Source organism: Hippoglossus hippoglossus, chromosome 9 (assembly GCF_009819705.1).
Source record: "Hippoglossus hippoglossus isolate fHipHip1 chromosome 9, fHipHip1.pri, whole genome shotgun sequence".
Classification (NCBI taxonomy): domain Eukaryota; kingdom Metazoa; phylum Chordata; class Actinopteri; order Pleuronectiformes; family Pleuronectidae; genus Hippoglossus; species Hippoglossus hippoglossus.
The window spans coordinates 3,468,840-3,496,794 of NC_047159.1; the positions used below are offsets into that span (position 1 = coordinate 3,468,840).

General features: G+C 42.8%; 2 protein-coding genes across 5 annotated transcripts in view; both read right to left on the minus strand.

Moving 5' to 3' along the window:
• Positions 1-1,522, minus strand: part of dapk1 (death-associated protein kinase 1) — a 57,865-nt gene extending 56,343 nt beyond the window's left edge. Inside the window, exons 1-2 of one of the 2 annotated variants that reach the window (XM_034596188.1) lie at positions 1,359-1,522; positions 1,020-1,275 (exon numbers count right to left, since the gene is read on the minus strand). In XM_034596188.1, the coding sequence (XP_034452079.1) occupies positions 1,020-1,081 (62 nt within the window). In that variant the 5' untranslated portion in view covers positions 1,082-1,275; positions 1,359-1,522. Of the gene's footprint in view, positions 1-1,019; positions 1,276-1,352 lie in introns of both variants that reach the window. The other variant, XM_034596190.1, reaches the window with a different exon arrangement.
• A 3,595-nt stretch (positions 1,523-5,117) lies between these two features.
• LOC117768102 (phospholipid-transporting ATPase ID-like) lies at positions 5,118-27,683 on the minus strand. 3 transcript variants are annotated; one of them, XR_004615007.1, is made up of 29 exons: positions 27,588-27,683; positions 21,428-21,536; positions 20,794-20,852; positions 18,647-18,760; positions 17,645-17,743; positions 16,592-16,653; positions 15,828-15,900; positions 15,485-15,555; positions 15,084-15,166; positions 14,843-15,001; positions 14,638-14,726; positions 14,163-14,356; positions 13,774-13,982; positions 13,428-13,471; positions 12,895-13,060; positions 12,406-12,594; positions 12,127-12,242; positions 11,839-12,003; positions 11,603-11,714; positions 11,317-11,422; positions 11,066-11,198; positions 10,473-10,656; positions 10,051-10,274; positions 9,563-9,646; positions 8,843-9,088; positions 8,625-8,763; positions 7,648-7,778; positions 5,818-7,273; positions 5,118-5,764 (listed from the first exon to the last, which is right to left on the minus strand). XR_004615007.1 is itself a non-coding variant. In XM_034596199.1 (28 exons), exons 2-28 carry the CDS (start codon positions 21,468-21,470, stop codon positions 6,944-6,946), a joined length of 3,624 nt encoding a protein of 1,207 aa, XP_034452090.1. In that variant the 5' UTR covers positions 21,471-21,536; positions 27,588-27,683; the 3' UTR covers positions 5,118-6,943. The 3 variants fall into 3 exon arrangements, 2 of the variants coding, with proteins under 2 accessions (XP_034452090.1, XP_034452091.1); XM_034596199.1 differs by having other exon boundaries at positions 5,118-7,273; XM_034596200.1 differs by having other exon boundaries at positions 5,118-7,273; positions 27,608-27,679.
• Positions 27,684-27,955: the final 272 nt, after the last annotated feature.

Sequence of the window (27,955 nt, forward strand, 5' to 3'; positions counted from 1 at the left end):
ATCTTTACTTCCAGCTGTTAATAAACTTACAACTGAGGTTGGGATGCAGAATGTGGAAATTTGTGATCCTGCATTTTCCTCCTGAATAAACGTGGATATCAGTAATTTCATTTTTCTTTCCATATATCTTCTTACAACTGCACAAATCCCTCTTCCCGCCATTATATTAGTTGAAAATAAATCATTAATGATCATTTTAGAAGCAAAAACACCAAACTGTGCCAATTCTAGCTGCTCAAACTTGACAAGTTGCTGCTGTCTTTTCTCTCTCATAGATTATAAAGTGAATATCTTTGGATTTGGGAATGTTTTCTGATATTTCTATGAGCTAAAGTGAGAGGATGCACGACGGTTTGTGTGTATGGACTGATTAAATGCTTTTATTGCATAGAAATATATAGTTAGGACTCGAGATGGAATTGGAATTGTCTCCGATATTGTCAAAGCTGCCGGGTCAGGCAATGGCGAGTACGCAAATCTACGTACCGCACACTGTCACCGACATTAGCCCTGATCGGCAATGGCTCTCGGATCTCGCCATCTTTCCAAGTTGACATCTACATGTATGGTTAGCGTTCAATTTTCCATCCATCACGTGTTAAAAAAACGTCATCAACACGCCCCACTTCCTCGTGTTGAATCCGGATAATCTCCTGCTGTTTTCTCTCAGGGGCTCATTGGGATATTGTTTTTACTTTGGCTTGGCAGGAGGAACTCAGGAGAATGTCCTCAGCAGCGACTGACTCAGACATTTGCTTTTGTCACATACAGCCCCCTCCTGTTAATTGCAGGACAATATCCGGAGCTAATGACATCACTTCCACAAAGGGTTGGTAGCATACAGATGTTGAATCACGTTATTTTTTAAACGCACTGGTACAGGATCAGTATTCAGGGCTGTATTCACAATGCAAGGCCGAATAGAAGATCTTTCCCCCGGCATCTCCATCCACCTTCTCCCCAATGAAAAGGCTCCGGTTCACACGCATCAAGCAACGAGAACAACAACAGGAACTCACCTGCCCAGCTCGTCTCCGATCTCGTAAAATTCCTCAACATTTTCCTGGTTGAAAACAGTCATGGTGTCCAGGCGCTTCCCTCCGCGGAGAGCCACACGGCGCACCGGCTCTTCACAGCGGCACCATCCCTACCGGGAGCCCCCGGTCCGGGCAGGGCTACAGCCGACAGTGCCCCTCATCATGGCCAGGGTGTGGAGGGGTGTGGTGGGGGCGTGGGGGGGGTGTGGAGACCAAGCGGAAAGGTCCTCGAATGTGACTGGAGGAGAAAATGTGTGTTTCAGAAGAAGAAGAAGATGAAGAAGAACACGGTGGGTCAACAAAAGGAAAATGAACCTGCACCTCCGGGGCGACGTCACGACTCCCGGTGCCTGCTCTCTACTCTTCCTCCCGGTGCCTGCTCTCTACTCTTCCTCCCGGTGCCTGCTCTCTACTCTTCCTCCCGGTGCCTGCTCTCTACTCTTCCTCCCGGTGCCTGCTCTCTCCTCTTCCTCCCGGTGCCTGCTCTCTCCCCTCTTCCTCCCGGTGCCTGCTCTCTCCTCTTCCTCCCGGTGCCTGCTCTCTCCTCTTCCTCCCGGTGCCTGCTCTCTCTCCTCTTCCTCCCGGTGCCTGCTCTCTCCTCTTCCTCCCGGTGCCTGCTCTCTCTCCTCTTCCTCCCGGTGCCTGCTCTCCTCTTCCTCCCGGTGCCTGCTCTCTCTCCTCTTCCTCCCGGTGCCTGCTCTCCTCTTCCTCCCGGTGCCTGCTCTCTCCTCTTCCTCCCGGTGCCTGCTCTCCCTCCAGGCGCCACTTCACGTCAAACACCTGCCGGGTTACAAACAGAAAACAGCCATTAAACTACGGGGGGGAGGGAATGCTAACAACCCCCCGGGAGAAGCGTGGTGTAGCCATGGGAAACACGCCGCCCTCCTTCCTCCCTCCTCCTTCCTCCTCCTCCTCCCGGTGCTCCCGGAGCAGCCTGCCCCCCCCCCGGTAAAAGTCAACGTCTCCTTTCCCCCCCCCCCACTAACAACCCGGGAGGAACCGGGACACGCCGCTGTGTTAACCCGGGTAAACCACGAGCTTTCCCTAAAACCACACGCAGTCCGAGGTCGATTCCCGAACACGGTAACGTGCGCTGCCACCGCGCGCTTCCTCCGGTGGTGAACTACCTCAGACACGTTAGGTGAATAACCGGGTGGAGTCTCTTACGGTGGTCCGGTGTCGGGGTCCCGCGGTCCGGTGCGGTCCGGTGCGGTCCCAGGGGCTCGGGCGGGTGTCGCGGCGGGAGACGGGGACCCGGGCTCCGGGCTCACGGACACAAACCGACGGACTGAACAACAGAAAATCAACGTTAACAATGTACGGCGGTCTGGTGCGGCCGCCGCCTTCAGGGGCCGTGGGGAAACTCGGATACTTCACGGTTTTTCTTTTGTTTTTTTTAACGTGACATCAAAACACCGCTGACACCACGTTACATCACTGGTTTAAAACCCAGTGGACATTTGTCTCCTGTGGGATTAAATTAAATTAAACTAGAGGTTTATTTTTTTGTTTTTAAATGTTAAGAAAACCAAATGTTTCCACGTGAAAGCTAAATATTACCGTGTTTTATTGTACAGGCAGTAAACGCAGCACCAGTACCTGTCAGCTGGATGGCAGAAAAGATTTTACATATTATTATAATATATATATGGAATAAAATAAAGGTCATTATAAGTCATTATAATGAGAAACCTTATCAAATTAATGACTTACTATCTCATAATTATGACTTACTATCTTTTATTATTATTTATTATCATTATTATTGTTTTACAGTTGAATCAAACGTCACAACAATACTCTTATTGTCACAAGTCATTTTGTGTCAAGATACAAAAGTTCACTTGAAACAAATTTTAATCATATTCATAAAGAAAAAAATGTCAAAATCCTGGCAAATTTATTCTTTATTTGTTATTTTTCAACAATGTTCTAAGAATCATTCAATGTCTTGATTCATTTTTTGACAACATACAGATGTGCGCTTTAAAACGTTTTATCTGGTTCATAAAGAAAATCATACACACAATCAGAGCATATTCAGGATTTTATTTTATTTTAATGCATATTAACCTCCTTAATATTCTGAAATCCTCTATTGTCCTGTCATATTTGTCCAGATACAGATGTTTTTAATGATATAAACTATAAACTAACGTGAAAATACAGCAAATATGACCCGGGTTTCGTTTTTAGAAATTAATTGATCAACTCCAATAAGCAACCATCCATCCATCTTTTCCATCAGGCCCTTTTCTAAACCTGCTTATCCCCTGCAGGGCCTCCGAGGCTGGGACTCACCCTGAGACAGAGACAGGTCACACCCTGGATGATTTACTGAAAAACAAACTTCACAAATTAGAGCAGGAGGCCCCAGTTGACCTTTGACCCTCTGGAACTCATTGTGACCGTGGTTTGTATTGTACCTGCTCAGTCAAGGCAGTGTTTCCATGTGGCCCTTCAGACGTCAAACTGTAAAGATATGACATGTTGGAGATAATGGAGAGGGACTCAACTCGATATTATCAGAGTTGTGGGTTGTTATTGTTTGAAAGATCGTTGCATGTATTCACATAAATAACGAACATCATGTGCTGCTCGACAGAATAATAACAATCTGCTGTGGTTGTGTTTGAGCTCAGTAAGATTCTTTCAGTGTTACACACTGATTAAAACCATCAGGCTGGTGGGGGGTGTGTTGTGCTGAGTATATTGCATCATCTGCTGGTGAAAAGAGAAACTGCAAACAGATAAAACAATGTCACGTCAATCAAATGAACAGAGGTTAAGTTTTACAAATTAAAATCATTCATTTTAATTTATGTCCCAAACAGCAACATGTTGTAATCGTGTTCTCTTTATTGCGATAACAACTTTTAAAGTACAAAATTATACAAAATGATTATTAGGAAGAGCAGTTCAAAAATCTCATTTCTTAAACTGTTACAGTTTCAGTCTTCGGGACAAAACGAATAAAACAAAAATGATTGTAATATATTGATGAATATCATTGATATTAATATTATCCTTAAAGTTATTTTATGATTGCTACTTATTTTGGAAAGTACCACAGTGATGCTGGGGGGGAGGGGGGGGTGCTTATTTCAGCAACTCTGACACATGAGATCATTGTCATCTTGCTCATTATGTTTTCAGCCCAGTCCGTCCGCACGAAAACTACTGAACGGGTTCCACATGACTTGGTGGAAGGATGAGCCAAGAGAGAACTTAAGAGGCCGGGTTAGAGGTGTTTTTGACATTGTCACTGATTTCCCTGGAAATAATTCATGAATCTTGATGGAAATTTGCATATTTATCTGCTGGTCGCCGGCACCACGATGTGCTCGAGTGTTTGCAGTGACGTGAAAATCTGACACAAAACTGGACGAGCTACAAAACTAGCAACAGTTTTTACAAAAGGTGCTACAACATGTACTTTCTTCTGCATATTCAAACTCTGAAATATTTCCATGAAGAACACTTTACAGTACAAAATCCAATGAGCGGTCGTTGGTGTGAACCAGCTTCACATACACTGAACTCCAGCATCAGATTCTTTAACAGTTTAGAGTTAACGGTGACACACAAAGCATTAAAAAGAAGAACCAGGGTTTGGGTGATGACATTAAATTCTGGATCAGAAGTGACAGATATTCAGATAAAAACACTGAACCTGCTCCAACAGGCTGTTGCAATGATTTCCACTGAACTGTGAGTGAATAAAACCAGAAGTTGCATATATACGGACACAATGAGGCACAGAGAGAAAAACAACATGTGGGCAATTATCAAATATTTTACAATTATTGAATCAGTTCCATTTGGACTCTTACAGAAACCTCAACACATCAAATAATAAATTAAAGATTCACATGTCCAGCTGCAGATATAAAAACCCTGACCTTGTACAATAATGTTTCCTTTCTTAACATACAATCATCACTAAACCTTGACTGTTACATACAAGGATTTTTTATTTACTTATTTTCTGTTATACATTCTTGACATCATTCTTGTTTCCATGTAAGGGTAAGAAATCCCTTTATTTTTTAATTTAAGGCAGCTTCTGTGGGTTTTTTATTTTGCATTACATTCTGCAGTCTGCACTGCAGATGAGTTACTACACAGCCAGTTCACCTCTCTGCTGTTTAATGGGGTCAAAATGTGAATTCCTCTTTTCTAGTTTCCAACATTTGCAGGCAAAATCAAACCTAGAGGCTAAAAGCTGCTGGAGCAGAAACTCAAGGTGCACAGGAGGCACATTCTGGTGCAGGTTCTGAGCGACAGTAATTGGATCCAAACATGATCTGGAGGCCTCCATGTGCAACACGGCAGACTTGAATCTTTTACAAACTGCACTGCAGAAGATACTTTAATCAAATACATGCTTTATGGAGAGTTTATGGGATAAATACTGGCTCTATAAAGTGTATACATTTTTTAGAGGCTGTAGGGTGTAATAATCCCTCTAAAAACATCTGTCTGCAGGGGTTTGAATTATTGAGCAGAAATGTTTTTCACTGGGCGACAGAGAATCTCTACAAAAAGATTTCTATTAAGAGCTGATTAACTTGGCATGCAATGGAGTATTACGGCCATATTGATGAAGAAGTTGTAATATTATAAGAAAAAAGTCATAATTTAATGATTAAAAAAGCTATAATATTAAGAGAATTAAAAAAAACATGAATCAGCAGCAAGGAGAACCTGTGCTCGCTGGAGTTTCACTCCCTCTGGATCCAAGATCTTCAACCAATCTCATTGTTTCTTGAGAAAGTACAAAACCTCTTTGAATATCACGCAGGTGTAACCGATGACAACCTCACGGTCGACTGCTACCAAACATTTCCTCCTCCACTAAAGAGGCGGATTTTGTGATATTCTCCCTTTAAATGACACATTAGAATTGTCCTCCGGGGACAAATAAAGTTGTTTTGAATTGAACTGAGCCTAAAATTATGACTTTAATTTCATAAAATTGTGATTTCATTTTTTTCCTTTTAAGTGGCAATAATAGTCCCTTATTATTTAGGTTTTTTTTTTGCTCCACCATAACCTCTTCAAGCAGAAGATTTTCATGGTAAATTCCCTTGTCTGTTGCAATAATACTGGCTTTTTTTCATCGCTTGAATAAATGCTTAAAATCTAAAGTATGTGTCGTTACACAGTGGCACTGATGCTAAATAATTATAATTTTTAAATCCCATGTTTTTTTTATGTAATACAAACTCTTCTGCCATGCAGTTAGGTTTTATCTTCACAAATTCATTCATTTCGTTTCATAAAATTCTTCCAGCTCAGAGAGGAAGTGAAACAAAATAAAAGTCCTAAAAATGTCCTTCAGAAGCTGGATGGTCCCACAACGCTGGAGCTGAAACCCGCTGCCAGAGAGACAAACAACGTTTATAACCTTTTAGACATTTGGTTATTATCTGGCAAAGTGCTGACTGCTCATTCAGCTTCCAGAGTTTTAAGAAAAGACACTTAAGGTATAAAAATGAACGTGTCCCCTTCCACATGGCTCTGCCGGTTATTTCCTGTTTCCAAATCCCTGCTGTGGATCTGGACTCTCCTGGTTAGCAAAGGCTGAGGAGTCTGTAAACATCTGCAGACATGTGTCTAGTGTCAGAAACCTTTCACATCTGTCTCTCACCTGCAGGAGACGTGTTTGACATGAACATGCGGGATCCGTCAGAGGAGGCTACACATGTTGCTGCAGTTCCTTTACAGAAGCTTTTCAAACCATGTCTGTGTAGATGAGATGGACTTTGGAAAATCTTCAACATGAACTTCTCTGGAAAAGTCTGAGCGAGTTCTTCATGGTAACCAAAAGTAGAAAAGTGAGTTTAAACACTTCTGACATTCACTTGGTCCAGTTCCTGCTCCCAGATGTTCTCCCCTGTCCGTCAGAGGGCGGGGTCTCTGATAGTTTTGTACATCTGAAGCGACGTCACCTCCACATCCTGGACCTTGACATTCTGGGGGCGTCCTGTCGGGCTGTATCCGGCCGATCGTCCTATCGGACTGAAGCCCATGGTGGTGCGACCCGTGTGTGCAAAACCCAAAGAGTGCGACACAGCCGGACGCCGCAGGAAGCGCCTTGATGTCACCAGGTCCCCGTAGCCCTGCGCGTGCGAGAAGGCGTAGCCTGAGCGGCGGGTGCTGGTGCGGCGGATGCGGGTGCGGCGAGGAGGAGGGGGAAGGGTCGCTTTGGTCTGTCTCACCTTGAACATCACCTGAAAGTTTGGGCAGATAGTGACAAAGTCAGAATATTAGAGAGGCACACAGGGAGTAGAGCGGGTCGTCCACTAACCAGAAGGTCGGTGGTTCAATGCCCGGCTGATACTTCCACATTTGCATAGTGCACCCCACCTATTACAAGGAGCTAAACCCAAGTGTTTCAGACAGAGGCTGAAGAGAGGAGCTGCAGCAGGTGACACAAAGTGATGTGTTTTCTGAATATTAGAGCATGAAAACCTTTTAAAGTAATAACACAAATCTCCTTTAAACTGCAGTTCCCATAAATTGGGGGCTTTCGGGTACGTAAGCAGAAACTATCCAGTGAGTTAGATGTGGGTCCTGCTTTGTTAATCTGTGTGTGGACTGGTACCTTGTCATTGATGGTGGGGCAGAGCTGAATCAACAGGAAGCGGTAGGTGAGCACGGGGAGGACGCACAGAGTGGAGGTGATGAGGATCGTCAGCCAAACGTTGGGCTGATTCAGAGAGTTACGGGCTGTTCCTGGATACACACACACACACACACACACACACACACACACACACACACACACACACACACACACACACACACACACACACACGATTCTGTGTTTACACTCTCACCCATCCAACTTTAAACATGAATATTACAGTTCTCACAGTACCAAACATCAACAGGACAAAAAGTTAAAATGTTACTGTCGTTGTGATTCATCTCACTTTAATAGTTGGTCAGAAAGTCGAAAATCATCTTCAGCTTTTCTATGAGCTCAATTCTTAGAATTTTCTTCTGAAGAAAATTCATGAAGAAAAGATTCAACAGATAACTTGGTAATAAATATTATTACTCCCTGCAGGCGAACTTAAAAAATAAACTGAATTTGCTGATTGCGGAGTGCGCATGGAATCAGAGGAAGGCCTGTTTACTTTTAGATAATTCATCTTCTTAATTTCCCACACCGAGGCGTCAGTGTTTATTTTGTAAACATAAATGTATTAAAATGCTGCCAAAATAAAATACAGTGTAAAATTACCAAACTTATTAATAAATCAGGAAGTCTAACTATTCATGCATACCATAAAAAAGACTAAGAGGCTAATGAAACATTTAATGCCAACTTTTAATATAGATATAGATAGTATATTTAAGCCAGTTCTCATATTTGTTTTAGTTAAACCTCATTCTTTCCCTGTGCAAACACACTAAACTAAATTTAGATGCTGCATTTGTCAGTAAAATCCAGCTCATTTGAATCGTCACCATTACTCTGGATTAGCCTGATAAAAATATGAGCAAAGCTTTTCTCAGGAAGCAGAAAAAGTTCATGTTCAAACAGGAACATGGAACTGTGAGTCTCCCACTCACCTATGAAGGGAAAGGCCGACGGCAACATGAGAAACATGCCGTTGCTGTACATGGTGAAGGTGACGGCAAAGTACATCAACAGGCTGCCCAGAACGAAGAAGGTGTTCACCGCCGTCCAGTACGACATCTCCAGCCCCAGCTGCAGACGCACAGAGGAAACAGATGCTTATATCCAACACCTGACAAGTGCAGAAGATAAAATGATCCAAAAAACAAACCTGGATGCTGACGGCGAACAGCAGACACGTCTGGGTGAGGAGGGCGAAGGACTGGTAGTCGGCGACGTCCTTCCCATCGTCCCTCACCGTGTTGTGCATGGCGGCGTAGGGGATGAAGAAGAGCACCAGGGAGCTGTAGCCGCTGTGCAGGGCGCACTTGAAGAAGGCCTTCTTGCTGAAGTAGAGGTTGAGTTGGCCGGGGACGTAGAGCTGAGGATGCTGGAAACTCCACACGTCGTTCACATCCTGACCAGCCGGGGGGGGGGGGGGGGGGGGGGGGGGGGGGGGGGGGAGAGATTAGGTTTCTGTGAAGGCTGTCCGTCGGACACGATACCTCAGGACCTTTGGTGGTCAAAGGTCAAGGTCGCTGTGACCTCACAAAGCATATTTTTAGCCTAGTGAACACGATATCTCGAGAACCTTTTGACGGAATTTCTTCAAATTTTGTACGAATGTTCACTTGCACTCAGAAATGAACTGATTTGATTTTGGTGGTCAAAGATCTGAAATAAATATCTAGTATGAAACTGTACTGGTTAGTGGAGTCATATTTTTTTGGGGCCCTTAGCTTCATGTTTCTGTCTGACATCTTTTATATCCGTCTAAATAATACTCATAAAACACCTTGAGCTCAAATGTACGTGGAGCTGATACGATTAAATTTATATCCTTGTTGTTTTCAGGCACTTACACATAAACACACACACATCACAGTGTTACCTGATCAAACAGACTCATCCCCAGCACAGGTAGTGCTGTGTACACCAGGTTGTAAAGTGTTATGAACCACTCATCGTACACCGTCTGAGGAGTCAACAAGAACATCAAAATCAGAGGAGAAGATTTTAACAACTGGTTCAATCTTAGTAACAAAACAAAGGTAGATTGACTTTATTTACATTTCTCTTTGGAAAATAATTTTGTAAAACCAGACAGTATTTGCTAAAACATCGTGGTACATAGTCGTCTACACAATGTGAACATGCTAGTATTTAAATAATATAAAATAAAAGAGTTGTTACATCTATTTCATGCTCTTGAAAGATGTTTGTCTAAACATTACATACTACACAAATGTACAACAATAGAAATATACAACTGTAAAAATATAAATAAAAAAAACTTAAGGGTATAAAAGGAAGTATACACGTAAAAAAATATAAGACAATAAATAAATAAATAGCATTATTGTCTCTCCGTTCTCTCACCTGTGCTGAGAAGCCGCAGAAGAATCCGTACCAGAAGTGGACGAAGGTGAAGGTGAAGTTCTTATAGAAGAAGTAGCGCAGGAACTTGCACATGCGCAGGTAGGACCAGCGGCCGTGCACCAGCAGGAGGCGCTGCAGGAAGCGAAACTGGGCGAAGGAGAAGTCGCTGGACAGCACCGCCTGCATCCCCTCCTGACCCGAGATGCCCACGCCGATGTGAGCCGCTGGGAAGAGAACAGGAAGGAAAGTCACGTATCTTTTTTTGTCTGAGGCAACTTTATTTTGGTCTCCACCAGCTCCTGAGAAAAATTAGATTATGTTTCCACCTTAAAACTTAGTGGAGGGAGATTCTGTGCATTTAGTCCATTCTAAATGAATAAACATTTCCATCCCCTGAAGCTCTCTGCTGCCCCTGCTGGTACCTTTGATCATGCTCACGTCGTTGGCTCCGTCTCCGATGGCCAGTGTCACCACCTTCTTGTACTTTTTGACCAACTCCACCACCTGAGCCTTCTGCAGAGGAGTCACCCTGCAGCAGATCACTGCTTTACACATGCACGCCGTGCGCAGGAACTCCAGCTCCATGCTGCGCTCCAGGGCGTACGCCTGAGGGACCACGGGAGAAGAAGAGGAGCGTGATGATAAGGCGGGGATTACATAACTGCTGAACATTTTACAACTGCTCAATGTCTGCAGCTGTAAATGTCCACACAGCTGAAATGGCAGTAGAAGGATGAAGATTTGTGACATTAATTTCTGGCAGATCAAATGATGCTAATGCTGATTTGATCACAGTTGGATTACAGTACTTTTGAAAACTTGACGATTATAATCTTGACTGATAAAGAAATATGATATATGTCTTTGCTTTAGCTGAAAATGGGATCACAGAATACAGTAAAGATGTCTGATGGACAAACATCAAAATAAAGTCTTCATTCCTTAAGGTTTTTACAAGCAAATCAAGTCACAACGGAAAGTTACAGGATGCATGGTAATAATAAAGGTTCCGTACCAGACTGTGGCCGTTGATGACCAGGCCATGTTCTCCGTTCACCTCCTCGTCCATCATCACTCCTTTCACCAGACTCCTTCCCGGCAGTAACACCGAATCCACTGCATCTGGTTTCATGGAGGTTCGGGCATTTCTGCACCGCAAGAAAATAAAAAACTGGATGGATCCATGGAAACGCTTCACAATCAGCTTGTGGCTCAGATTCTCACGGTCAGTCTGAGTTCCATTATTGTTATTTTGAGAACTCTGACCTCAGTTCCTCTCGGACGTCCTCCGGGGAGTTGCCTGAGACGATGAAGATCTCGTTCATCTCCTCTCGCAGTAGGTTGCACGAGTAACCGATGTTTTCAGCCGTTTCTGCAACAGAGATTTAAAACGTCATTGAATAGCCACAGTTCTATAATACTAGAAATTCTAAAAACTATAGTTCATAAAATAGGACAATAATCTCCCTGTCTTGTGTCCATGTTAAAAAGGTTATATAAAGATGTTTTATATCTATAATTGTATAAATTCTCATATTTGAAGTTACGTTACCTTGCTTGTCACCGGTCAAAACCCATATTTTGATGTCGGCTTTGGAGAGTTGCTCAATAGTCTGAGGAACTCCGTCCTGTAACTTGTCTTCTATGGCTGTTGCTCCGAGAAGCTGGTCACACATCATCACCATCATCATCATCATCATCATCATCATCATCATCATCATCATCATCATCATCATCATCAAAAGCGTTATTTAATAGAAATCCAGTTGTGTTTGTTGGGCTCTTTACCAGCAGATCCTTCTCGATCTCCTCGTACAGCTGGTCCAGTTTGCTCTCCCGGTCGTCCATCGTCGTGCTGGCCTCATGGTGGCGCTGCTTCCACTCGTTGAAATACTCCTCATCCAGATCCTTGTAGGCCAGCACCAGCGTCCGCAGACCCTCCCCTGCAAACTCCTGCAGATCAGGAAACAAAACTTCACAGATGCAAATCTTTTATACTGAAGGAGATTGTGTATTTACTCTCAGGCCTGTCGAACACTGGAACACTTTGAGAGACCACCCAGAAATATTCCTTACGTTCAGGTGCTCTGTGGTGATGTCCATCAGTTTGCTGCAGGACTGATGCAGCCTCTCGTAGATGATCGTGTCGGCACCTTTACAGTAGAGAGAGAGTTTCCCCTCCGGACTCCGAACTGTGAACACGAGTAAAAACATAAACATTTACACAGGAGAACAAAGTGAAGAGAGTGACCTCAACATCAGTTTGGAGTCACCATCAGTTTGACTCAGAGGTAAAACGTTTATATGAGAAATCAAACTAAGCAGGAGGATATTGATATGTATATGATTTTGTACCTATGACGGACATCCTCTTGCGAAAGTTGTTGAAATCCAGGATGGTCAGGAGCTCATAGCTGCGCTGCCGTCCCATTTCCACGATGGAAACGCTGTCCGGCGTTCGTGAGCGGAAGACGAAACCAAAGTTTCTGGCTGCCGTTACCAGAGCTCCCTCATCTGGAGACTGGGCCAGGTAGCGCAGCTCGCCTGCAGGGGAAGAACAAACTTAGTTTTCATTTGTCATAACTCTCCTTCCTTTATTCAGTTCTTTTCTTGAACGTAGTCTGAAGCTTTTTCAGAAAACCAAATTACTGAAATTTTACAACCAAGGTTATTTAAATGCCAAAGTGAGATTTTTATAGAATCAGAAATACTTTATTGATCCCTGAAGGAAACTAGATTTTATTACAGTTGCTCCAATCACCAATAGAAATACATACAGACCTAGATAATCCTAATAAACAGAAATATAAAAGAGGCAGAGGGACGTCCTGGATGCCGACTCACCTTCCTTCTTCTCCTCAGCCATGACGGTGTGGCAGAGACTCAGCAGCCTGAAGAAGTCATGAACCTCGGGGTTCTCCAGCTTCACCGCCTCCACCAGCGCGTGGTCGTGGAACACGAAGCGGGGGTCGGCCAGAGGGTTGAAGGAGAAGTCCACCGTCTCCGTATGCTGGAGAGACAACAGAAGACGTCTTTACTGTCTCCACCTCCCTACTTGTGCCTAATACAAGGGATCTGTAAGATTGAGAATAATGATCCACTTGAATCTCTTCCAAAGAAAACATCTAATTTGATGTAATCCAGTGAAATCAATCTAACTCGAATCAATGATTTCGTGACAGCACATATCTTTAGTAGAAATTCAGAGGAATACAGTCGTTATCTGAGAGGAAAACTAACTTATCTTAACCTGAAGCAGATATAGATATAAAGAATAAAAACATCAGCCAATCACACGTGGGCGACAGAATAAAATGACAAACAACCTGATTCACTTCTTTGATTCGAGGTATTTACGTCACCACAGTTTAACTGACCTCAGTAATTTCTAGTCTTTGTCCGGTGTAGTCGACCACGTCTCCTGCGAAGAACAAGAAAGTGATGAATCAACGCTTTGTTTTTTCAGGAAGCATAAGAAAGTAGGTAGCTAACGGACGGATGCATTTTAAGTCCTTTTGAGCAATTTGTCAGGCCACAACCACGAGGGGCCCAAGAATATTCCCTGGGGAACTCCTAATTAAATTAATGCACCCAGATAAAATATTTACAACCCCACTTAAGATCATTTATTTTCTCTTTAGCTATTTGTGTCTCCAGTTTTCTGATACGCTCAGAAACACAGAACTGGAAACCACCAAAGAAAATAAACGTCTCGAATCTTACCGTAGGATTTGCCGTTGATGGAGCACTTGTTGAAAGTCATGATATTCTGAGTGAGCGTCCCCGTTTTGTCACTGAAGATGTACTTGATTTGACCCAGCTCCTCATTCAAGGTGGTGGTCCGAGCCTCGGCGGGGGTGTCGCTGCGAGCGTAGTACATCTTCCTGTCCCAGTCGATGTAGAAGCTGTTCCCGAGCCGAATGATCTCCACACTGCCGAACAAGATGTGGATACAGGAACTGGTTAGAAGGAGAATCTGTCCCTGATTTTGCCCCTGTCCGTTGGTTTGTTAAGCAAAAACTACTGAATGGCTTTCCAGCCAAGCTCTGTACCTTGATTGATATACCTTGATACCTTAACTGCATCAACAGAAACTTCACACGTGCTGTTACCTGACGTAGAGAGAGATGGGAACCACCGTGTTGAGGATGATGACGTAGGACCAGAAGGTGAGGAAGGCGGAGAAACCGGCATCGATGCCGTCTTGCCTCGGCAGGAAGACCGTGAACTGGGAGCCCTCGTTCTTCTCCCAGAACAAGTTTCCTATCGCCAGGATGGTGCACATGAAGGCGAGGAAGCCGAAAATCTACAGGGAGAGAACGCAGAGGGAGAACTGGAGATGAAGATCATAGAAACACGTAACGCCTTTAATCAAGAGTATGAGTATTTCTTGAACTACAGTAAAAGTAAAGACAAAGTTAGAACCTGTTAAAAAATCTAAAAATGTCTGATGGAAACATTCATATCAATTCCATTCAATTTAATTAAAATAACTTTATTGTCCTCACCTGTTTATTCCAAATAAACCATAATGTCTGAATTAAAAATTAGCAACTTAATCGATCACGTCATCTCAACCAGACTCACACAGAGGACGAGGACGTTCATCAGACGATCGATACTGGTCCTCTTGAACGTGCTCTTCCCACAGTTCTGCATCAGCTTCGTCTCTGGACCTGCGAGCGAAACGTAAAACGAAGAAGAGACGAGTAAAGTCTCTTTACACATTATTTACAGTTTCTATTAGTTTCATTATAAGAATGAGTCCTTGTCCGTTAAACGTCCCGCTCACCTCCGAACAGCACCAGTCCAAAGCACCACTCGGTGTTCCTCAGGGTGCAGCCTCGCAGCAGGATCTTCTCGTTGTCCAGCGAGTACTTCTGACCGGCGTACGACAGTGTTCCCGTGAAGCGATCGAGGCGATTGTTGGGGGCTTCACATCGCACCTCGCCTTCGGGTCAGAGAGAGGAGACGCAGCAGGTTAGAGAACGAAAAACAGCTCAAATGTGATTACTGCGGTTTTTAAATTATACCATTAAAGTCAGCCAGTTTTTCAATGTCGTCCCCCAGGTCTCCTGTGATGGGCAGAGCCTGCCTCACCTTCAGGTTGGTTTCTCTGAGGAAGATGGGAGGAAACGAAGAAGAGGAGGAAGAGGGGATGAAGACAAAATGGAAAAGCATAAGTGAACAGTGATAAAAGGAAGAACAGAACAACACAATGAAAACCTGTATATTATTGGTTTGTTTGTTTTTATAACTTTCTCTAACATTGCGAGATTAAATTTTTCGGGACATTTCTACTGATTTCATATATAATTCATGGATCTTGATGAAAAAAATAAAATCAGGCACATTTACAGGATTTTGATCTATGAGTGTGTGTTATTATTATTACACACATATTGTAATTCCAACACAAAGAAGCCAGACTGACCCGTCGAGCTCTGCTGTCTCGATGTAAACCAGGTTGAGTGGTTCACTGCTGGAGAGCAGCAGGAGGTCGGCCTGAAATCAAACACGATGCCAGTTTGTTAGTCTGATGAACAAAACAAACATCGAAGGCAAAGTGTGTGAAACTATATAAAACAGTGTTATAAATAAAATATCATTTATACATAACAAATGCAAATGCAGTGATTTCTGACAATTATAAAATTGATATTTACATTCTAGAAAATACACAGATTAAGACGTCAGCTGCCCTGAGATAAATTTTTTAAAGATCAATAAATTGCATCTAAAATACATGTAGAAGCTTTTATTTTGTAGTGACTCACAGTGACAAACTGGTTGTTTTCCAGCTTGATGATGTCGCCCACCTGCACGTCCATCCACTTCTCGCTCCGCAGTCTGAGAGCAGGAAACACACGTCAGGTACGAGGCTGTTTCCTCGTGTAAATCACACTATTGTCTTTATTCTTATGTTTGATGTGAACAGTAACTGAAGCTCCTGCAGGATTTTTATACACTGCACTGCTGCCACGTGATTGGCTGACTGAGTAACTGCATGGTGAGGCAGGAGTACAGGTGTTCCTAATAAAGTGCTCGATGAGTGTATTACATTATTATCAGTTATTTCTCCACCTCGATTCTGTGCCTGGAAACATGGAGGTGAGGTTTGAAGCAACTGTTAGAGCTTCACTTGTGGAGATAAACTTTTAAATACAATTTTAGGTCCCAAGACACTGGGACCTGCTGGTTCTCTCTGGATAGTCTTGACTTGTTTATGTATATCTGAATTGTATAGTCCTGAATTTCGACCCATCTGTTTATTCGCTGTGTGTTAAATAATCTAAACTCTTTCCAGGAACGCCACAGGAAGCAGCTGCAGGATGGTGAGGAGCGCTTGTTTTGTATCCTGTTGACCTGAAGTCTGCTATCTGAAATATTTAAGGTATGCTTGATTTGTATATTGGATGTGAGGGATGCTGTATATAGACTTTCTCAACACAATGTTCAGAATGTGTTTAACAAGGAGGAGATAACAGGGACAGGTGTATTTCCCATGATTCATTGCACATAAATACACATATATACTTACTTTCTATCAATAAGAACTTGGGCCTTTCGGTTGTTGACTTGATTGTCGCTCCGGTGACGATTCTGGAAACAACACACACACACACACACACACTTGTTGACTTCGTGGTCAGTGTTTGAATTTTGTTGTGTACCCGCTGTGATCATATCAAGCCTGAACCCTGTGACCTCACTAAGGGCACAGATGGTTACCGGCGCCCGTTCACCGCAACCGGTGCCCAAACAAAAACACTCTTGAGCTAATGGTTAACTCACTACATCAGTTATTTCCTCCTGGTGGTTTGGCATCACACACACACACACACACACACACACACACACACACACACTTGTTGAAGCCAGAGTGAAAACTCATTTTCCTCTCATTGTTTTAGAGGTAGGACACAGTTTATTCTGTCTGTGTTCCTCAGAAAGTGATGAAAGAAAAACAGTTTGTCCATCAACTTAAAGAAAAACTCCCACTAAAGGTCGGCCGTGGGGGGGGGGGGGGGGGGGAGTGAGGGGAACTTTTAAGATTTCGTCATTAATCATAACTCCTAATGCCATAATTTTTGTCATTTAACCAGAATTTTACACAACATCTCCACATATCTGTTGAGCCATACTTCTACAGGAGTAACTCCTCCACAAAAACACGAATCAAGTCATTTGTTTTTCAGTCGACTGACGTTGATCCACATCGACCTTAATCTGACGTTAACCGAGCGGTAAATGATTTGTGTGAAGACCGAATGTGTGTTTGACTGATAACACACAGCGATGTGACGAAGGCAACTGAGAATGAGATCACATGTTTTCCCTGCTGAGGACGGTGAAACAGCTTTTTTTCGGTCAAGAGGGAAACGGTGATTATACCGAACAGCGTGTGTTTGTATAAGATTCACGTGGCCGGGATATTGTTTTAATGATATGTAGCAGAGCCGGGAGTGGAATCCATCATCACTGCAGTTCAGCTCTGGTTTAAATCCTCTGTTCATTATGTCAACTCCCAAATGAAGCTGAAAAAAAAGAGCATTTTGTTTAAAGGTGACATTTTTTTATCAAATGTTCTTACGATGTCATCGGTGGCATCTTTGGCTGCCGTCACTGACAGCACGAGGACCAGAGGCACGACGGTGGTGAACCAGGACAGAGAGGAGATTTCAGGAATCACCTGAGGAACACACACACACACACACACAAAGACACACACACACACAGAATAAGTTCTAGAACACACATATGAAGATGATCAAATTCGTAGATTCAATTTGTGAGGTCTGGTTCCATGTTTCAGTTCCAGTTCCAGTCGCCAAAGTGCCGCTCATTGTGGGAACTGTTGGTTTTCTCTATATTTAAAGTCTTGACCTATTATGTTATGATTTGGTGCTTAAAATTAAACTTAATTGAAATCCTTCTATTTTAGTTCATTCATTTTTTGCAATGGATTTTTGTGCAGCACCTTGGAACCTTGTTTAGATGAGTGCGATACAAATAAAAGGTTTTCCTTCGTTTGCAGGATATCTCAACTTATTTCCCCTCAATTTCACTGAAGTTTGTATTAAACCATAAAACATTGGGAGCTATTTGTGTTGTTTCACTAAAAGTAAAAAACCTGATAAGATTGTATGAGCCACCGGTAAAACCTGGTAAACTCTGATACATAAATAAATAGTAAAAAAGCATCTCTGGTTTCAATCTGCTGCGGAGCTCCAGTTCCTTCTCGCCTATCTGCGGTGCAACGTGACCGTTCACACGATGAAGCAACTTCCTGAACTGTACGTTACACTTCCTCTACGTTTGCGCTTAATTCGCCCATATCCTGTTCAGTAAACTGTGAGAGCTGTGAGAGCTGTGGGCGAGTGGTGTTGAATCGCATCTACGTGTGACACAGATTCCAGAGACATTTTGAGTTAAAACGTCTTTTGAGATGAGAAACACATCTTACATTTAGCTCAGAGTGTCTGCGTGTGTTGCAAATACTAGAATTCAATTCTGTCAAAAAAGGCCCTTTTTTTATGTTTTCATGAAATCTGCTGTGTGTGTGTGTGTGTGTGTGTGCGTTTGTTTCGCTCACCTGGAGCACCAGCAGAAAAAGGAAGTAGGCGTTTGCGATCCTCTGGAATTGCTCAAACAGGTTGAGAGGTAGGAAGGTGAAGAAGTTGTACTTGCACGTCTTGATGGCGTTCGTCTGGCAGAGTCGTACGGGGAGAGAGCAGGGACATAAAAACAACATCAGACTGATGTCACAACAATACGGCTTCCGAGATATTTACGTCCCAAATTCCTCCTGACTACAAATGATTCATATGGGATCATGTTTGATTCCTTTTAAAGCTCCACGTTGGTTAAAATCTTTTTTATCCTGACGGGAAGAGTTTCTAGAGGGACCCTTGCACCCCCGAGGCCTGATGATCCACACAGAAAGATCAATATCCTCCATCACAAAGCTGCATCTGTCACATTACTCAACATATTCTCTGCTGATGCAGCAAAAAAACTCATTAAAGCATTAACAGCCCTGTGTTACAAGACTGTTGGGAAAGAAAACTAGTTTGTGTGTAAAGCACTTTGCTGCGTATGAATCCCTTCAACATCTGTAGGCTGTTTTATGGAAATGTGTCCCTGTGCATCCGGGATGATAACAGACAATCATGGGTTCAGACAAATATTTGCCAGTGGTTATTGGTTCTCTGGAGATTCGGGACACGTTGGCAGCAGACACCGGTTTAACACAGGTTAAAGCCGACACCGCTAGGAAACCACGTCTACACCCACTAGATCTAGATTTTTCTTTGCATCCGCACAAGCTCCTGGAGACCAACCCCCTCGAGATTCACACAATTCTTCCTTGGGTCGCGATCCACGACTCCACAGAACTCATGGAAGTTAATAGTTTTGGTTATATTTAATGTTTCTTACTTTAAAAAAAGAATCATCCAGACTTCTCCTGCTGTTAGAAATCTCTACGTGAATCATGTGTAAAACCTTCTGTTCGGACTCTCGGGGGATTTCATGGTGTTATTTGTAGAATCCCTGGTGTGGTGGGAGTCCTCCGCTCTGTCCCAGGTGGATGTTATCAGGGGGAGGCTCCGGCCCGACGGCCCCTGAGTCACACGTCCCTTTATCACTGGATCGCTTCACTTACAACAAACCGACGCCCACAGACTGAGGACAGCTGCGGAGGTTTCATTACACGAGCAGCAGAGGGAGAGTTTACAGCCTTTCCTGCTATTTTCCACTAGTTTTCTCCTCCTGGAGTTGTCAGAAGATTTAAAGAATTTTAACCAAATGAAAGTCGAAATTTGTGTCTTTCCATGTGTACCTACAGTTTGTGTACATCTATGCATTAATGTTTAAAGTATACTGAAATATTCTGGATGTGCTTATTTAATATATAACGTGTTGCCTTTTCACCTTTTAACAATTTTAACTTTTAATCAATTAAAAGGGGGAAAACATATTAAACAAGGAGGGAGAACTACTCATTTACATGTTGAAATGGGTTCATGTATGTATCACCTTGTACATAATGTGTATATTTGTGTACAAAGTATACTGAAATATACTCTATGTGTCTTTATCTTTATTTTGGAGTTTATGCATTTATATGTGTTGTTATTGTTTTTGAAAAATGACATACGAATAATATTCAAATTAGAATTTCACAATATCAATTTGTCTGCAGCATTGTCTCATTTCAAAGTACTAACTTCTGTTTTGTTTATATTTCAGAAGTGTCCCTTCCTGTTGGTCGCCTGCTGAACTCCTGCTGCTGTTCGCTCTGCTGAATTCTTTCACGCTGCTCTTCAGTCTCGTGGATTTCAAACATTCAAACGTGCAGATACAATACAACCAGTCGGCCGAGCTTCTGTTCTTCTTCCTGTGAAGTTAATAACTCAGTAAAACAGAGGCTCGACCTTGCAGAGAAACTGAGAACGGGTCGACCCAGCAGCGGCTGAAGACTTTGGCTGACGTCCAGTCTCCTGATAACCGCTCGAGCAGCAGGACACGCCCCAGCAGAGAGTTTCTCCTGTAGATATCTCAACTGAGAGAACGTGGTGGTAAAACTGTTTTGACTAGAAGTTGCATTTCTTGAGCTGAACCCTCTGTAACCCCCCCTATTTTAGGAAGCAGAACAACAGGATCTTAATTTGACGGCTGTGTGTCTGAGTGAGAGGAGGACGTGAGCACGTGAACAGTAGACACAGTATTAGTACTTACTGCGTATCTGAAGGACAGGTTGTATTCTCTGTCGTTGGCTCGGAGCTTCCTGTCCAGCTCTGATGAGAAAAGAAAGAAATGTATTATTATTATTATTAATTTTACGATATATTTATACATTTTCTACTATGGAAAGTTTTATAGCACATAACCACACAGCCTTACCACATGTTACCCTCTCATGTATTTGGTTGTGTTGGGAGTATTTGGTCATTTTGTAAGAGTATTTGGTCATGTTGTGAGAGTATTTGGTCGGGTTGTGAGTATTTGGTTGTGTTGGGAGTATTTGGTAGTGTTGGGAGTATTTGGTTGTGTTGGGAGTATTTGGTTGTGAGTATTTGGTTGTGAGTATTTGGTTGTGTTGTGAGTATTTGGTTGTGAGTATTTGGTTGTGAGTATTTGGTTGTGAGTATTTGGTTGTGAGTATTTGGTTGTGTTATAAGTATTTGTTCACGAGACCTTGAGGTGAGACTGTGTTTGTCAGCGTCTGTTTTCCGCTCAAGCTCGTGTCAGACTTAACAAAGTGCTGAAAGTAAAACATTATCAGTGATGCAGTATTTAGTCACTTTGATATTTCATACATATTACGTCATCTGATGATATTTGAAGAACTGAGGATCCAGCGAGGTCTTACCCGTCTCTTTCTTCCTGACACAGTCCAGACCAAAGAAAGACATCTTCTTCTTCTTCTTCTTCTTCTGCTGCTGCTGCTGCTGCTGCTGCTATCTATCCAACATACCAGTCTGTGAGGAACCAGAGAAAGACGTTACACTGCAGCCGAGCAAAGCATGAATCTGAGGCGCCTCATGTCTCCACTACAGCGTATTAACACACACACACACACACACACACACACACACACACACACACACACACACACACACACACACTCACTCACAAACAAAGGTGTGTAACAGCATCCCAGTGTCACAGTCACCTGTGACTGGCTTCACAGGTCAGAGGTCACGCAGATGAATGGGTGTGTTGTCCGATCAGTGATCTCTGGTTTCTCAACTGAACAGAGCTCTACTATCAAAAGGGAACGCTTCTCTGCAGCTGAAACAAAGAGCCTGTGAGTGCAGGTAGTGTGTGTGTGTGTGTGTGTGTGTGTATAGACAGAGTTGTGTGTATTAAATGGATGAAGACATTTTTGTGTTTTGAGAATGGTTTTCCGAACATATCTAACTTTACAATTGAGCTGCAGATGAACGGATTAATCGATTGATGGATATTATTATTACCAACTAATCAAATAACCATTTCAAGAATAGAATAAATGTCAGATTAGCTGGTGACGAAAATAATCAGTGGACACGATTCCTCAAAATATCATATCATTTACTGGAACATGTGATTAGTCATCAGGACCTGAGAAACCTTGAATCACTGCTCTTATTAAAAGTCTCCTCACTACAATGACGTGAATCAAACAGAGGGAGAAGAAAACAAAGAGCTCTGTGCTCACAGCAGTGGAACTGAGATCAGAGTTTGACTTGAACAAGACCACAAACTTCTTGGAACTTCTGGAGGACGATAGGAGTTAATGCATAACACTTACCACAGATCAGACAAGAACCTACAGTTTCCTCTGTGTCTCTTTTGGTCAATGACGAGGCGAGAAATGCACAGAGGAGCAACTCTGTGCATTTTTGTCTCCAAACTGAGTGGCGAGGGTTTGAGGATATAAACAGAGAAGCTCTTCATGGCTCTGAAACATCTTGAGCTCTGAGAATAAACAGAGAGCTTTAGGTAAACGTTAGGAGCTTCTCAGGTTACGACCATTAAGAGGAATGGATTGGGATACAACAGTTCCCAGGGCACAAAAACCTCCAACGTTAGAGGAAAACACCAGACTGAACACGACCACAGTCCTGCTTTTGAGTCTTTGTTGTTGTTTTGCGTCTCTATATTTTGCGTCTCTTTGTATTCATGTTGAAACATGTTGGGTCTTTCTGCATCTTTTCAGGTCATTTAGTGTCTCTTTGTGAAAGCTTTGCATCCTTTAGCTGTCGTTTTGTGTCTCTTTTTGTGGTCATTTTGTCTCTTTGTGCTCAATCAGGACATGTCTCTCTTGCCTAGTTTCAGCTCCTCATTCCCGTCCTTGTTTGCCGTGACACGTGCCAGAAATAAACTAATAGACACTTCTGTGCGGCGTCATTTCGGCTCGTCATGCGGAGCTTTTTTTACCCCGCCGCTGATTGTGTCTAGAGCACCATGGATTACGCTGGAAGCAGAGTCTGTGACCAGGTCCGTCTACAGATGAGCCTTCAATAAGAAAGCACAGAGATTCCCAGATGGCTCCTGGAGGGATGAGACAGAGACAGTGAGTAAAGATGAGGGATTCTGTAGGAAACTGTCAGTGACCACAAGCCCAAAGCTTTGTCTCTGAAGGAAACAGGCCGGTGTCCAAACTGCTGTGTTGGTGTTTCTTCTTCCTCTTCTTTTTCTGGTGTTGTTGTTTTTGCAGTGACACCCATCATTTAGGAGAAGACTGCACCGAGTCACCACAACTGAAGCACGTGTACGACAGGTGCTGACGTCAACGTTGGTGCAGGCAATAGCCAATACCACAAGTATGGGTATTCTGTAAATTCCTCATGAATTTACAGAAATCCCTGTAAAGATAATTTGTTGAGGTTTTTATTTGAACCTTTGAAGAAGAAACTGCTCAAACACAAACTCCTGGTTTGGATTTTCAGGAGAACTCAGCCTTTGACCATCCAGCTGCGCGTGTTCTCTGCTGCACCTCTATCAGCAGGTACTCGTCTTATCGGGCTCAGAGCTAATAATAGCTCTCATACACTCAACAAACTGACTGCTGTAAAATTACCAACAGAAATACATGAAGCCACAAAGGTCAGGCCATTCATCAACTAGAACGATAATCTGTAACTATTTAGAAAATGAATTTATTGGAAAATGAAAAGAAGAAACAATACTTTAACTGTTGGTTTGATCAAAAGTTAACCATCAATCTAATTAATCAAGAAAAATAACCAGCAGATTAATCAATAAATGAAATAGTTGGTCAGTTGCAGTCGTAGCGAAGCAGAGGGACTAACTTCAACTTCTTCATCATTGAGTCAGACCAATAAAACCAGTCAGCTTCTGTGTGTGTCACCCAGTACATCCTGTGTTGATGCCAAAAACCTCTGATCATTGGCCAATACAATTAAAATTCCCGTAAGTAAGGAAGGAAGGGAGGAAGGGAGGAAGGGAGGAAGAAAATATCACACAGTAGCACAGAATACATTTTTGTGGAAAACTTTTAATTAGATCATTTAGATTTTCAGTTTGGACAAAAGACTTTAACGTCAATCCTCCCTCATGTGTGAAAGCTGCTGCAGCTGATTGTGCAAACACTTAATATTGTGTGTCTGTGTGATTTCATCATAACTACCTTCAGGTTTCAGCCCAGAAATCTGTAACGGGAACTCAGTGATTAGAGGAAGTTCCAATTTCCCACCAACAGCTGACGTGACATTAAATCAGTGAATTTAGATTTGAGAAAAAACAAAAAAGTTGCTTATTTTATCTTAACAACCTTTAAGACCAGATTTAGATCATTAGATATGAAGTTGACAAGCATCGTGACTCATATGACGACTATCTTTAGTCTCCCAGACATTTATAACTCGTGGTTTCCTATGGATATCTCATCATTTATAGGAGATAACCAGCTAACAGCTTCTGGTTTTGGTTTTGTGTTTGCGTGCCAGTTGCCTGTTCTGCTCCACACTGAGCCACGGAGACCATGTTTGTTTTTGGCTTGTTGATTTTTCCGCTAATTCAGAACCTGAGCTAACGACCTCAATGACATGGAACTGATAAACATCCACTTTTTACAGAGCAGCCACTGAAAAAGTTTCTCCTTTATTTAATTAACTAAAGTGTGTGAGTGTGTGTGTGTGTGTGAGTGTCTCCACTTCCTCCCACTATCCAGAAATGAAGCCAAAATATCCGGGATGTGAACGGCTGAGTAGTAATTGGAGGGTCGAGCTGATGTAGCGACCAATGCATGTCAGTCTCAGCTGTCAATCATGACTTTTCACCCCATTTTTATAGCGTCAAATTAAAACCAAACTTAATAGAAAAATTAAAGCTTGAAAAAAACATCAGTGTGATAAGAACAACCTAAAATGACAGAAACCATTTTTGAGAAATATTTATCTAAGGTGTACTATTTTGGTCTATGTCCCGTCCACTAACCTGGAGGAGGTGGGGGTTAAGACCTGTATTGCAGCCAGCCACCGGGGGGGGGGGGGGGGGGGGGGGGTCGTTAAGATGTTTTGGCTTCACTTTTCGGGAGCTGTCATGTTGTCAATCTTTATATACATGGTCTCAGGTCAATAGCATCGGAACTTTACAAGATACAGTCACCGAACATTAAAGGTTTAGAAGATATCGAGAATCATGAAAGTCAGGTTTGAAGATCAACGTGCTCATTCATGCTCAGTGCTAATGTAGAGTTTATTTTAACTTTATCTCTTTCCAAAGAGGATTTATCAAGCAGGCAGCTGTACGGCAGCCTGAATGGGGTCCTGACGACGGTTTGCTCATTTCCCACTTATCAGATTTCCTAGTTCCTGTCACTCACATAATGTTCAAGCCTCCACAGAATCAGGGCAATCTAACCGACAACCAGGCTTAATCAACACACTGATAAAGGGTATTTCAATGTTTCTGTGAGTCACTGATTAGTGTTTTTCTCGGAAGTTCACTCTTTCCTGACTCTCTGATTCACGACAAGAGAAGAGCAAATTAATCTTAAAACCAAAAGTAGCGTCACACCTGGGATGGTAACTTCCTGCCTTGTGCAGGTTTTATTCCCTTGAGAACTTTACGAACTGAAGTGATTTGTGACTCGGATGCATGTTTGATGCATGATGTGTGAGATGTATACACAGACGTAAGCATCCGACCCCATTACGACCTCATTCCAGCTGACAACAGACACAAGGAGAGAGTGAGAAGCAGTTATGACACAAGGGCACAAAACAGTAGCTGCGCTTTGAGCAAAGGCCCAGAGCGTCGCACCGAAAAGGCCCGAACAATCGAACCTCTGAATTATTCACCTGACCTCTCAGGCCACAAAGCCACTCCTCCTCTCATCTTACCTGATAACAACCTCACATTTTATTGACCTTCAAAGCTTAATAATCTGCCCAATGTACCATAAAGACTCTCTGACTGCTACTGTGGCAGACGCAGGGTCACATCGGTCCAACAGCGGATGAACGACAAGCTGTGACACCGAGTTGGCTTAAAATTGATTTGTACGCAGGGTGGAAGTTGTTGATCGAAATCAAATTCAGTGAATTACCTCACACTCATTCAAGATTTTATGAGTATTATCACCTGGAAATGTTTACATGCCCTAATGTTCAGTCAACACATACTGAACGGATACTGTCCATTGCTGCAGCTCCTCTTTTCAGCCTCTGTCTCAAACACTGTTAGTGATTCTCAGGTTCCTCAGACCAACAGACCAAATGCAATGCGACCAAAAGAGGTGGTCTGGGTCTGGATCAAACTGAACCATGGTTTGTTGCTTGTTTTTATTGTGAAACCACTTGTTTGAACTAGTGTTGAGTGCTGCGCCTGAAGATAGTGGGAGTAAAAACCATAATGATTCACCAAATTAACTTCTTCATTCATTTTCTCCATTCAAACAGAAAGACTACAACCAACTGACAACACACTGATGTCAGACACACGTCTACAGACCAATGAGTGTCGAGTATACAGACCACATAGGTGATGACGACAGGATGTACGTGTGCTTCTTAGCTGTGTGTGTGTTTAAGACAGGAAGAGGTTGGTTTGTAAAGCCTCTACCAAAACTAACCAGATCAAATATAAATAATGAAGTTTATATTTTGAAAAGTTGTGATCTTGGGTCTGAAGATTGTGTCGGTATTTTAACAGACCTCTGACAGGCAATGTTTGAAAACAGTTAATTAACTGAAGTAATGAAGCATTCATGAAAAACATTGACTTTAAAATCGTCACTGCAGATAAACCAGGTGGGATGAACACAACGTTTTCTAACTTCACTCTGGACCATAGACTGTTTATGAAAATCTCTGCTCACAAACAAGAAATTAAGTGTTTTGCAGACGTGTTTGAGGAAGACTCGCTGGTGAAGAGGAATAATTCTCAAGTAGCTGCTGAGCATCAACACAAGGAAACAGGCACTGCTGCAGTTATCACTAATACAGGACATGAATAAGTACTTTTACTGACATCACCAAACACACAGTGTACTACTTACAACTACAGTGTATGTACATAACAGTTCTCATCCTCATCCGCATTATTACTATCCACACTTTAATGTTACTTTTACCAACAAGCATCAAAAACAATGTGTTAGAGTAAAAACTTTGTCAAACACACAACAGACGTCTGTCGCTGCGGTTGTTGTGGAAGTGGCGCTGATGAGAAGTGAAGAGAAGGAAGAAAGAAAGAAAGAAAGAAAGAAAGAAAGAAAGAAAGAAAGAAAGAAAGAAAGAAAGAAAGAAGTGCAGATGAGAGTTTTTTCCTTCCTCAAAAACAGACTCCTCCACCTTTTCTTGCCTTTTCTTTCCTTTCCGTTACTTTCTCTGACTCCCTGCAGGGAAGCGGCGACGAGGAAGCGAGGAGACAAGCGCTCACTGGCTTCCTGTTCGCCCTTTCTCCTCCATCCCCTTTTCTCTCCCCCCAAAAGTCAACCTCACCCTGTCACACTCACCCTCCACCTCCACTCTCCCACCCTTCCCCTCCGAGGGCAGTGAAAAGACGCGTCTTCTTACCGTGCGTCCTGGCGCGGAGCGGTGCGTCCTGGCGCAGAAAGTCTCCAAACTCCGAGGACAAAAACGAGGTCTGGTGTTTTCCTCCTGGCCTCCCACCACCCCCTACTACTCCCCTCCCTCCCTCTCTCTCTCCCCTCCTCTACTTTCTCCTCCCATCCTCCTCTCTCTCTCTCTCTCTCTCTCTCTCTCTCTCTCTCTCTCTCTCTCTCCACCCACCTCCTTTGGTCCATTGGAAAATGTACTCATTGTATCTGCAACTAATTTGCCAAAAGAATTTCTCGTGACATATAGCGCCAAATGTTTAACTCTAAAATCACCAACAACATAAAGTTACACAGATTTTTTTTGTAAACACACAAGTTTTCCTT